Source organism: Hoplias malabaricus, chromosome X2 (assembly GCF_029633855.1).
Source record: "Hoplias malabaricus isolate fHopMal1 chromosome X2, fHopMal1.hap1, whole genome shotgun sequence".
NCBI classification, from domain to species: Eukaryota; Metazoa; Chordata; class Actinopteri; order Characiformes; family Erythrinidae; genus Hoplias; species Hoplias malabaricus.
The window spans coordinates 3469302-3482559 of NC_089819.1; the positions used below are offsets into that span (position 1 = coordinate 3469302).

At 42.0% G+C, this 13258-nt stretch overlaps 1 protein-coding gene across 2 annotated transcripts in view; it reads left to right on the forward strand.

Annotated features, from left to right (window-relative positions):
* Window positions 1-425: 425 nt before the first annotated feature.
* The window catches only part of LOC136676306 (coronin-1C-A), a 60901-nt gene continuing 48068 nt past the window's right edge, over window positions 426-13258 (forward strand). Inside the window, exons 1-2 of one of the 2 annotated variants that reach the window (XM_066653200.1) lie at window positions 426-487; window positions 2527-5299. In XM_066653200.1, the coding sequence (XP_066509297.1) occupies window positions 2533-5299 (2767 nt within the window). In that variant the 5' untranslated portion in view covers window positions 426-487; window positions 2527-2532. Of the gene's footprint in view, window positions 488-2526; window positions 5300-7834; window positions 7994-13258 lie in introns of those variants that run through there. The other variant, XM_066653201.1, reaches the window with a different exon arrangement.

Genomic DNA, 13258 nt, shown 5'->3' on the forward strand with positions numbered 1-13258 from the left:
GAGTGGGACTTGACCCTACAACCTCCAGGTCCCTGGAGCTGTGTGGCTGCAACACCCACCTGCTGCACCACTGTGCTGTTACTCTTTTTGATGATGTGATTAATTTGTAGAGTGAGACACCCTTCTGGAGTTTAGTGAATGCATCTCCCTCTCTCTCTCTCTCTCTCTCGGGAATCGAACCCACAACCTCCAGGTCCCTGGAGCTGTGTGACTGCGACACCGTGCCGCCCCTAAAGACAGGACAGAAATGCGTTTATTGTCTTTCACACTATTCAAAATTCAAACACTATTTCACAATTAAGCAAGGAAAATGGCTGTTATTATGCAGCACAGCCTCTGTTTGTCAGCTATTAACATCATTTCAGGCCTTTTTTTCTAGCTAAAATCGCTTGTTCACTGACTGGGTTTCTTTAGTCCTGAATGAACTGATTCATTCAACCGATTCGTGTGATTAATCGAAGATTTCCTGGAGCCGAAGAAGTGAAAAGTAAGCTCTTGTAAACACACATCATTAAGTGTAGTTGTTAGACAGTGGGTGTACAAATCTGACGACGGTTTGTTCGTTTTGTGTCATTTTTAACGACAAGCAAACGTCTAATTCGGCCCTGAGACTGTGTTCTAGCCAGAGTTCCAAACTCTGCTGCTGCGTTCCACTTTAAATTGTGTGGCGGTTTATAGTTCGGCCCTTTGATCCACGTTAAAATTTGCTGTAACTATGACGTGTTGTTTCCCCGTCTTAAATGGTGAAGAATTTCTGAAACACTTTCCAGTTTATATGGTGCTCACAACATTCAGCCGCTCCAAAGTTCCACCTTAAATGGTTTTCAAACGCGTATCGTTTGTGTTTTATGTGCTGTCTGAAATAAACACACCACTTATAATGCAAAGAAAATGGCAAAAGTCAGTTCTGGTCTTATTTAACTGGTGTTTGAAATTTATTATTCTGTTTTAGAGAATTGTAACACAAAATACACGTAGAATTTAGCGTTAAGGTGGGAGTTTTGGGATCTTGTTTCATTGAATATTTTTTTGTTTACATACTCATAGTTTTTACTCCTTTAAAGTAATGTATAAATAAACTCTAACATTTTCATTGCTGCCAACTTCACACTGTTTTGAAACAAATTAAAACGTATTCAGAATACATGACTTGTATTGAGTAACCTATTGGAATCTTTTCAAATGCTGTGTATATAATTGTGATGCTGAATGTTGGAATTTGTTTTGAAATACTTTTACTAAAGCTAAAAACTGAAATAAAGCTTTTTGAAACGAATGAAAGATGGAATAATATCAAACAGTGTACAAAAGGAACTTACATTCCTGATATAAAAAAATGAATTACTTGGACTTAGTAGCCATTGACTGGAAATGTAATAAATGAAGGGTCTCTGTTTTGAATTTTCCATTCAGCATAGTTTCTTAAAGGAACACTAGGCTAGCCCTACTGTAATACCCTGCTTCAGATGTTACATAGTGCGGTTTTGCAGTGCTGGGCCCAGTGTAGAAACACCAGAGGCTCTATTCTCCCTGTACCAGGCCAGTGGAGCATCACAATGATTCTGAAGCTATATTTGTAATGTACTAATATTAAGTAATGTCCCATTAAATCGGTGACTGCAGTTATCCGGTATGTTTGGCTTGAAATTGGTTAGTTGCATTCAGGCTTCAAAAGTATGCCCAAGCAGACCTCTAACATTCTCAGTCTTAGAGATGTGCAGCTCAGGGCCTACAAGGTCAAATCAGTGTTTGTGTAAATAAGTGGCTGTGTGCAGGAATCCCTGACAAAAATCCAGAATGGTTTTCGTTAGAAAACACAAATGACACATTAAGAGCGACAGCTGAGAGAGAGGGAGAGCATGGAGGAAACACAACTGTTACATCCAAGCTCTTATTTAACAGCATGTCACCACTTGGCCTGGAGAGGTAGCCAGTGTGTCTGATAGTACCATTAACAGCTGAGGTGAAGGATTGAGAGAGAGCGATTCATTGCGGAGATCTCCAGCATAACCTTGTGACTCTAATTCCCACTTTCCTGCTGATGCTGTGGCCCATGTAACGAGAGCAGCATGAGCGATCAATGGTCGTTCAGAAATGCCTCTGTCACAAGACACCGAGGGAAAACACTCAGTTCCCACAAAAAGCTCAAAGTTCCCAACCTCACTGTTGTTTCGAAGACAAAACACACTTTTACCGGCTTATGGCTGGACAGGAAATTGTGGGCTAGATTAACTATGTGAAAACATATTCAAACGGGAAAAGAATAACGAACAACGGCACCATTAAGTTGCAGCTCTGGTGGATGTTGTTAAAGATGATTGCGTAGAAGCATGAAATTGATATGGCATGCGAACGTCATTGCAGATACAGATGTGAAGAGACTGGGGAGTGAATATGAAGGAGTTGGAGAAAGCTCAGCCTTGTGCAAGATAAGACCTGGCATAGCTCGCATGCCAATCCCATGGCATCATTCGTTGCTGGACCACCACTCTTGTACTCTGGCAATAACAATGTTTCTTTCCACAGAATGCAATGGGTCAGAACCAAGGCAGCGTGAGGGAACATGAGGGTGGTCCAGCAGACCTGGAGGAAATGGGACTCAGCCCAGGGCCAGAGGAGGAAGGAAACCCCAAAGAGGCAACCTGTGGCGAGGGGGAGGATCAAGCGCAAGCCAACGGTGAAAGGCTGGACTTGTTCCTAGGCATGGAGCCAACATTACCTACCCTGGAGCTGGACACGCATTCTCACGCAAAACACAGCCCTCCCACAGACCGGGCACAGACACTGTGGACGAAGGGAGGAGATGCAGAGAGAGAGGGAGGAAAAGAAAAAGGAGGAGGGGAGGGAGGTTGGGCTGAACCTTGGGTAGCACAGCAGCCGTATAATATCAGAATATCCCAGAGAGGAATATTGTGTGCTGGGGTGGCCGGCTCTTCAGATCCTGTTCCCGAACTCACAGCTGTGGAAGAAATGGACCCAGAGAGTTCACTAAATGAGGGACAAGAACTGAAGCCCCTTCCATGTCATCAGGAGAACATCCAGGACCTTGGGTGGGACTTAATTGGAAAGGATGAGGATTCTCTACATAGCAAAGATGGGAATTTGCCACCTAACAAGGATCTTCAGGAACCATCAATTAATGACGAGAAGGCAGCGAACAAAGCCGCTTCAAGGGTGGAAATCTACAATGAAACTGAGCAAGAGGATATAGACAACCTTACAAAAAAAGAAGGAAAGACCCTGAGTGATTTTTTGCTATCTTCAAATGTCAGGGCCTTCCCAGTAACGGAGAACATCTTGGATGGAATGCCTGGGCAGAAACCTGATGCATTTTCCAGTGGTGTGGAAAAGCAGGACAACCATGATCTATGGAATGCGCGAATGCTGTCAAACGAAACCCCTCACATTTCAAGTCCTGTATCTTCATTAGGCCAAGATAGACCTGTGGTAAAGGCCCCTGGCCCAGCCATGTCTAATATGGCGGCAGACAGATCACATGTTTCTGCTCCATTCAGGGAAAACTTGCCATTATTTTGGACCAAATCTCAAGAGAAGGCAGTGTCCGATGAGTTGATTCCGAAGGGAAGTCCTGAATTGCAGCAGCGGATCCCAACTTTAGATCACAAATACAACACAGAATTGCCAACAGATAGGCCACACACAGCAGCAACTGCAGTATTATCAGGTAGAGAAGTGCCTGAAGTCCTCAAAGTGACAAGAGAAACCAGGGAGAACTTTGAGGGTGATAATTTAACAAGTGAACTGGAAGTGATATCACCAGACACAGGAGAGAGGAGCAAGATCGACTCAGACTGCCACAACCAAGTTCTACCAACATCAAATTTGGACAAGTATCAGAGAGAAGAAAATCACCGTTCAGCATTAGGCATGGACCATCGGAGGGAGAACAGAAAACCTGACACTTCATGTGACAGGTCACCAGCTGGAGGAATGTTTGAGGAGCTAGAGTCTATTTCACAGAACTTTTCTCACTCTTGTGAAACAAAACCCCAGAGCACATTCTTGTCTCCACAAAGGACGGAAGAAGCATTGGCTGAAAGGTTGGAGCCTGCCACCGATTGTGCACCAGGCCAAAATAAACCCACAATGCGAACCAAAAAGAACGAGAAAGATATAATATCCTCTTCAAGTAAAACAGACAGTGACCTATCTACTAAACCAGGTATTTGGACTGGGAGAAAGGACGAGGATTGCCCTACAGCTGAAAAGCCCAAAATTCAAACTGAGAAGATGCCTGGGAGCTTTGTGATGGTGGGCACTAAACCAGAGATGCTTTCACTCTCCGGCACTGCATTTGGCAATGAGAGTGAATCAGACCCTCGCTTGGCCTTGGGTGCAGTAATGGAATCTAAAGGAACACTAATCAAGGAGAGAGAGATAAAAGCCAGAGATGTGTTTTCTGCCAAAGTGGCAGCGTTTGAGAGCGATGGGAACATGATGTCAGAACCCAAAAAGTGGAACAAGCCTTCTGACAATAATACAACATCAGAGAGAGACAGGGAGGGTTTGACGTCAGTAGACGGACATTTAGACAAGCTATCAAGGGTAATGCCGGAGAAAGATAGTCACAAACCCATGGATATGAAGACATCATCAGAGAGAGACACAGTGAGCCAGTGTGTTGAGAAAACTCATATTTTGCAGGAAACATCTGCGTCCAGTTCTCTCTCTGAGCTCATTAGTGAACCCGGGATCATCACAGGTCATGGAAAGGACAGGCCAGAAAACAAACCACTGCTTTCTCATGTACAGTCAAAGACTGTGGTTGATGCTTTGAGTAATTCTTCTCTACCTGTGGACAAGCACAAACAGAATCTATCAAATGACATAACCCTTTCCATGGAAGACCCCATAAAAGAATTGAAGGATGGTGATGCATTGCAGAAGCCTGCGATTAAGGATATAGCTCGCCTAGATCTGCAAAACTCCACTCCAGGGTGCAGGGTGCAGGGTGACCCCGAGACTACTACAAAGCAAAGCCAGACAGATCAAAGCAGTGGAACTTGGAATGACCAGACGACTCCTGCCACGCAAGGTGGTGTCACGGTAAGAGAAAAGACACAAAACGCTTCGAAAGGCAGGCCTGTGTCTGACCTGATAAAAGAGACCATCCAGCTACATGAGAAGATGAGGGAGTGGACCAAACCTGCAGAGCCCAAAGCTGACGTGGCTTTAGACCCTGCGCAGTCAGTTAAAGTGGCACAGATGAAGGCCGCATTTGACACGCCGAAAAAATCCCCAGACAAAGGGCTGGAGAGAAAGTCCTCAACAAGGAAAGGTAAGAAATTGTGACTATATCATGCTTTCATAAATATATATATATATATGGGCTTACTCAGACTTACTCAGTTATTTATTTCACTATTAAATGGCAATTCCAGCAATAATACTGCAACATTCTGATATGGTCTGAAATAGATAGGAACAAGGGTTCACCACGTAAATTTTATGTACTATTTAGAACCACCAGGGGACATACACCCATCTGAATTTTTGGATGTAGTAATAAAAAAAGGGGGCTGTTTTTTTCTCTTTGACCTTCCAACATATTAAAAAAAATACATTATAGTCACAAAAAAAATCATGTCTCAGAAATCAGGCAAAAAAAAAAAGCCCATTTATTGTAAACAATTTTTGCTTTTACTGTCTGCTCCCATTTAAGCAATGCTTTAAACTCTTCAGAATATTTTATATTTACTTTACCAACATCCTAATGGTTTAATTGAGCTGAAATTAAGTAAATTAATTCATATTTCTATAAAACTAAGATTAGGATTGTGTACAGATGAGAGTGATGAACTGAACATTGGGCCTGCCTTTTAAGCGCTATTTTTGTTATGTTATGTAACGTTTTGTAGTGCAGTGCAGCATTGCATCTTGCAACCGCAAAGGTTTCATGATATTGTATATGCTTTTATTATAAGTCTGTTCCACAGTTTTCACTCAGTAAAATACTGAATATGAGGAATCCCTCCTAGGTGAAAAAACACTAATCCCGAGTGCTACCATAGTCACTTATTTAGAAGCTGATAGATTCAGGTGTGATACTGGCCTTCTATTGAAGTCAGCAGAAGGTGGGTATTCAATGTCTTTGGACTGAAAATCCCCTTCTAGATACCACTGTAACATAATATCGAGGAGACTAGACATGTTTACAACAGATTAATTCATGGTAACGTTGCTGATTTTAGCCAGAGTGCACAGTTAGTTAAAGCCTCAAGGACTAATTGTAATGCATCTCAAGGACAGGCCGCTGATCTAGAATCGGTTATAGGGTACCAGCTGTTCATAAATCTGAAATCTTACGACATGAGAAGCACACGCTGATGCTAGACATGCTCTACAAATCTGGGATGCAATCCCTGAACCCTTTCACCTCTGAAATTGCATTATAGTGCCATCTTGTGGGAAACGTGTTTGAAACACATTCACTGTTTAATTAAAGGAACCCACACATAGTTTTAGGCAAATGTGTTGACACCTTTGATCAAAAGGTATGGATTGTTGATATTTGAAAAATTAATTGAATGCATCTTCTAAAGGAAAACATAACTTTAGTTATGATTTAATAATACAGTGGAAAAAATATATAAACGTAAAATTGATGCGTGTTTATATCCACTTTGAATATCAGTAATGTGTTGTTTAACTAGGGACATATTTCACAAAGCAGGACTAACCTTTTTAACCAGATAAGTTAAAGTCAAAGTCAAGCTTGTCTCATGTGGATGAAGCTGTTATTAACTAATATTGTAAAATATTTTACTCTCTGGGCGGCACGGTGGCGCAGCAGCTTAGTGTCGCAGTCACACAGCTCCAGGGGCCTGGAGGTTGTGGGTTCGATTCCCGCTCCGGGTGACTGTCTGTGAGGAGTTGGTGTGTTCTCCCCGTGTCCGCGTGGGTTTCCTCCGGGTGCTCCGGTTTCCTCCCACAGTCCAAAAACACACGTTGCAGGTGGATTGGCGACTCGAAAGTATCCGTAGGTGTGAGTGAATGTGTGTGTGTGTGCGTTGCCCTGTGAAGGACTGGCGCCCCCTCCAGGGTGTATTCCTGCCTTGCGCCCAATGATTCCAGGTAGGCTCTGGACCCCCCGCGACCCTAAATTGGATAAGCGGTTACAGATAATGGATGGATTTTACTCTCTATTTTGCATTTATCTGTCTAAATGGGAAATTCAAGGGGTATTAGAGAAATTGAGATTTCTCTCCTAAACAGGGGGTCTGGGAATTGTCCCAGAGCTTTTGTCCTACTGCATATATTTGATAGAAGCTTAACTTATCTGGCTAAACTGGGAAATCCTACTTTGTGGAACAGACCCCTGGTTAGATGAGAAATCCTGTTTTGTGGAATATTCTGCTGATGACCTTAGCTCAAACCTAACAAACAAAAGGTAATTAAAAAAAACATTGCTGTTGCAAGACTCAAGTAAGGCTCAAGTAATCTGGCTAATTGAAATTCACGTGACTGTGGCTAAGAAAACATTGCCTACTTCCAAATCCACATTCTACTGTCCTCTGTATGCTATACAAAAAGGAATACTCTCATTGAGATTGAGACACACTGGTTTGGACACACTGTGTATACTAGTATGTTTTTTTTTTTTGACACATACCTATAATCCTCAAAATCCGTAAAATGCTATGTATTAATAATTTTACTAACGTTATAAACTGTTGTTTATTTACCTGTTGTGGTTGTGTGGGCGGGGCTCCTCGCAACACGCCTTCGGATTGGTCAGGTTAACTGTCGGCTTTTCCAAATATGGTTAGAAAAGGCGGAGAGGGGCGTGGCCTCCGGCGCCGGGGCCAGAAGGGCGAGTCCGCCGCGCTGAGGCCACGAACATTCAAACCGCTCCGGGCCGTTGGATAAAAAAAAAAGAAAAAAAAAAAGAAAAAAGAAACAACCTCCCGCTCTATCTAACATACTCCACAGTTGTCGCCGGTTAAAGGATTTTCCTGCTTTCTCGGAGAAGGTGAGCAATGGTTAAAAGCCGCTCTTTTTCGTTCATGTGAAGAAAAGCAGTCCTTTCACACGTCCATACATTTTAGCTCCGTTTTAAAGGCTGATATGCAGCGCTGTAGCCCGTTAGCTCGGCAGCGTTAGACCAGCTGTAGTTGAATTCTCTTCAGAATTCCACCTTAAACGGAGCAGCGGTTATATTACTTTCAGGCGCCGAGGGAACATTTAAGGTGGAATTGGGGAAACTCGAGATCGGGTTAACTCGCTACCCACTCTTCTTATTTTTTACAGGGTCCGACTGTTTTAAAGAGCCATTATTTGCGAGTCATTCTTGTAGAAATCGCGTGTTTGCAGCTGTAAAATTGTTTGAAAGGTTGGAGTCTACAATCGTGATTGGTGTAATGTTTATTGAATGGAATCCTTATGGAGGCGTGAAGGGACAAAGTTGGACCACAGCTGGGGCCAAATAGGTCTTAGGAGCCTTTTAAAGGGGCATTTTGAGGTTCATATCATATTTCCGGAGGTTTTGGATGAACGAAAATGGCCAAAACTAGGCTGTTTATAAGGGTCCGAAATCCCGGAGTAAACGTGTAGCTCGCTGAGGGAGGCGGTTGTGTTAGCAAGCATTTACAGGCCAGTGCTGAACAGCTGGATAAAGTAGTTTTTCAGTCATAGACGACAGAGACGATGCAGGTATTACATTTTGAAAAATGTCGGGTTAATAAAGTAAGAAAGGCCTTGGACTTAATTTTGAAGCAGTAACGTTACTACTTATGCTTCAGTGTTTCATAAAATTGTGCGTGAAGTAACATGCACTGGTTTTTCCAGTTGGTGCAGTTCAGGGCGGTAGTGTTTTCTTTTTCCTCTTTCCTTTGCTCTATCCGCAAGGCTTTGCTCTTATGGTCTCATTTGGAAGCTTGATTCTGATCATTTTATTATATTTTTTCAACACTGAATATGTTTATTTACACAATCCTGTACGGGTCTCCAAGTGGTACATTTTTCATTGCTCCGATGTTGCTTTCTGAAATCTGAAGAGACTTAATGGCTCTTAAAAATTCCTCAGGAGAAATGGCATCAGACCAAAAGGAAGCATGAGATACAGGAGAGATAATGGAGAGATGAGAGTTCAGTTGCAGATTAGTATCTCGCGTATAGAAAGCACAGTGTGTGCTGCTTTTTCTTTTCAAATCTTGACAAAAACCAGGGTTAGGGTTAGTTTTCTAGGATTGTTGTCATTTTCTGCTCCAGAGAAGTGTCTGAAGAGCTTGAGAGCTTTGTCTTTCCGTCTGATCTAGAAACTGCAGATATACTAAGGAGATCCCTTTTTTGTTGTTATTTTCTGAGAGGTCGCACATTACTTTTTGCTGCAGTATCAGCCTGTGCGTGAACATTGGAACATGTCTCTGAGCTTCTAATTGCAAGTCAGCCATGGACACGTTAGTGAGGTGAGGTACTAATGTTGGATGATTAGTTCAGCTCTTCCCAGAGTTATTCAACTGAGCTCCTTCCTTTCAGAGAACAGTTCCTCTGAGCTCAGTGCTGGAGAGGCTCTATGCCCCTTTAGCCCATGCTTCCTATAGGGTGTGACTATAAGTTCATGTGTAGTTGGTGGAGATAATTTCACTTCATGCTTTAATGATGTTGTCCATGATTTGTGCAACTTAATAAAAGGTGGATTTTTGGCCATTGTGCTCATATTGCTCATAAAATTAGTTTATGTTTAGAACATGTGCAATAAAGACAAATACAAAACACAATGCAGTCATGAAAAGTCAAAAATGGTTAGTTTATTTAAAAATAACTATGATGTGTTTGGAGCTTGGTAGACGATTAAAACATTGGTTCCAGCTTTCCTACAGATGCTTTCACTCACTTATCTCCAGCTTTGTTTATTAAATATTTGGGTGTATGTACCAGATATATGAATATCTCTACTGACAGATTGTGAAATCAGTATGCTCAGACACTGGGGTAAAAAAAAAATAGTGCTACAAAGTTGAAAGAGAAATTATTTTCTTGTGTCTAAACCTTGTATCATGCCCTCACTGGAAGTGTAGGCGAATGGTTATGAATGAATAGAGTGTTTAATGTAGGGTGATAATGGGACACTGCTTGGTGGACTGGGAGGTGGGGCAAGTGAGAAGAGAGAAAGACCAATAGATAGGAGGAGAGGGGGAAAAGGGAGAAAAAGTGTGTGGGGGTAGATAAAGATTGAGTTTAAACAATTGCGTTTCCTTTACTGCCAGCATTACTTAGTTTTCGATGGTCTTAAAACTGTGTGCATCCAAACAATAGTCAGTTCTGTAAATATATATGTAGTGAGGGCATGAACTACAGGTCAGATCAAAAAGAAAATTTTCTTTGAATACTGGGGAAAGAGGGTGAAGGAGGTGAGGAAGAGGATTTTGTGAAAGGGTTTGCAAAAGAGGAGCTACAGTCCAGCAGTTTGGGATAATTTTGATCTAAAACCTCTTGTTCAGCATTGGGGTTTATTATCAAACCAGGGTCAGCCAAGGTGTTTTACTATTTAAAACCCAGCTGTAGTTTGAACAGTAAGCTGCCAATATGAGTACCCTCCATTTATTTAAAACAGGAACACTTAAAGGAGAAAAAAAAAAGAAGTCATATTCTCATCACTGAAAGTTACAGAAAACCTTACTTAAATATAAAGGATTGTGGGTTGTGATGTTAAAGATATGAAACCTAGTGGTTTCTTGGGTTGCCCACATGTCTTTTACTCACTTGTGTGGCTTAATAGTTGCTATTGTTGTTTTATTGAGGACACACCAACCTCTGTGAGCCATAAGCCAAATTCCTCCTAAAACATAACATCAAACTTGGTGATTGGTTTCAAATCTAGAAAAAGTGACGTGCTATATGGCAGAGGGGGGTTAATGTTCTCCCCGGTTCCACCTATTCGCTAGCTCTTCCCGCAGTCACACAATGCTACTAGGCTGGGAGAGTGAAGGCAAACGCATTCTTCCTCTGAGACATGTGAAACCAGCCACTGTGTCTTTTCAAACCACTGCTTACTGCCCACTTCCATTATAGCCAACCAATGCCTGTGCTGGTCTGGCATTGCAGAGTGGTGGGGGTGGAGAGAGAGGGGCCAGCCTACACACCCAAAGAGAGTGCGATCAGTGCTGCTTTCCTGGACTCCCAAAGGGTTTTAAATAAAGGTCACAACTGTCTGTTTATAACAGTTTGTTTGAAAACAAGTTTACAATATTTGGTTTGATATCTAATGGAGGTAGGGGTGAAACATCTATTAGAGTATTTTCTTGTGGAGGAAAAATTACTGCCTAATAATAGTGTCACTCCTTTACTGTTTATGCACTTTTCTAAATTGAATGGTATTTTGGGAGGGCTGTGTGGTATGCTCCTGCTTTCTGTCTAATAAATATTTTTCTGCATAGGGATGGGCAGTATCCACGATTTTCATATTGTAATACCATCTCAGAATAATATCTCGGTATACAGTATTACTGTGGGGAGGGGGTTCTCTGTCAGGCTGCGCTGAGCCTTGTATCTTTTGAGCACAAAGTCAAGTGAATTTAGCTAAACACAGCCAGAAGTTGACGGTAAAAACCCGTTTCTGGGAAAGCAAGTTTGAGCAGCCGGTGCTGAAAGAACAGAAAAGTGTGAAGATAAGCATGGTTAATAACAATAAATTGTGGTTTAGCACATCACAGCAGATTTTTCAGCGAATTGAGCCTCAAAACACACATATTTAGAGGATAAAGCCATATACCTGTGAGCACAAGTCGGGTGAAGGATTTTCTGAGAATTACGTCTGTTTACAGCTTAATTCCTTTCTCTTTTAACCCAAACTCGCCGCTAAACTTACAACTGCAGTGGGCTACTGGGCTTGTGTTTTTCTCCTCCCATTTTCAGCAGTCATTGAACTCCCACAGCGCCCCCTCCCTGTGGCTCTCTTAAATGCACATGATCATTTTAGATGACTTTTAAAGACACAGAACCGAAATTTGACACACACCTCATAAATACCTCCCTCATTTTAAAATACTATTGTATATTATCGTTATACCTCCCAACCCTTGTTCTGCAGCACTGGTCAACAATTCATCTGCTAACTAATAGCAGCCTTTTGAACATGGGGGGGGGGGGGGGGAATGGTCATATAGGGACTGGATGTCTGCAAATGTCAGTGTGGGTCACCAACGCCGGACATGCTTTTTGTGTGGGTGTGTCTCGAACGCTTATGTCTTTGTGTTTGATGGGAAGTGGGTCAGGGTGCTGGTTAAAATTAGGCGAAGGATGCAGAAAAGTGTCTGCAAAGCTGAAAAGGATGCGGTTAAGGAAGTATGTGCATGTGAGGGAGACAGACGGAGAGTAAGTTATCTTGCAAGATGGTTACCACATTTGTTTACACAAAGTGAAATGTTTGGCATTTGATGGCTAGCTTAGTTAAAGGAAATTAATTGCTAAGGAATTTGGCAGTCTTCTCTTAGTTTCATTTTGGGTCTGTCCCTGTGTAACTTGGGACACAGCGATAAATAATCAGATAGCATTCATTCTGCTCATAAATATTTCTTTCAAGTTAAATGGCAAATTATTTGATCTGAAGTATAATATAATCAACATAGTGTCATATTCTCAAGAACAGCCTACTCTCTCACGAGATAAAGCAACATAGAAGGACTTGGAAGGGTAGTTTATGAAAACAGTTGTTGTGTGGCCTTACAATAATAGAATAACAATGTTAGCATGTTATGTTTTTAGCTAGCTTTGATTCTCTATTGGCTCTGTTGTATGGTTATACGGTACCTGCTTGGGCATATCACTAATTGTACTGTGATTTTATGTTTTCGCCACAATTCCAGGATTCATCCAGTAGCTGGTATGGCTAAACTGTGTGTGCTCTGCTCAAGTGCTAGGCTCCCTCGATCTTATATTACGCCCTGTTCTCTCAGACTTACTTTATTTTATCCTCATGCATGCCTGAAGCAAACCCTTCTGATTAAAAATTAATCCCATTTCACTGAGATTAGTGTGGCGGGGGTGTGGTGGCGTGTTTAAACAGGGCTGCTGATGTTCTGTCTCATGACAGACTGCTTTTGTTTGATTTGGCTCTGTCTAAGGGGCAGTCAATGAGCTAGTACAGTCGAGCCTTGCTATATTAGTTTGTGAAAACATTTTGAGAAGGACATACTGATATCAAGTTTGACACTGGCAGTTAAGTGTTCAATTGCAGTCACCAGTTAGTGTTAATGGCACTGCCGGTATTGGGCTATTATCTCTGTTCCCCATTAAG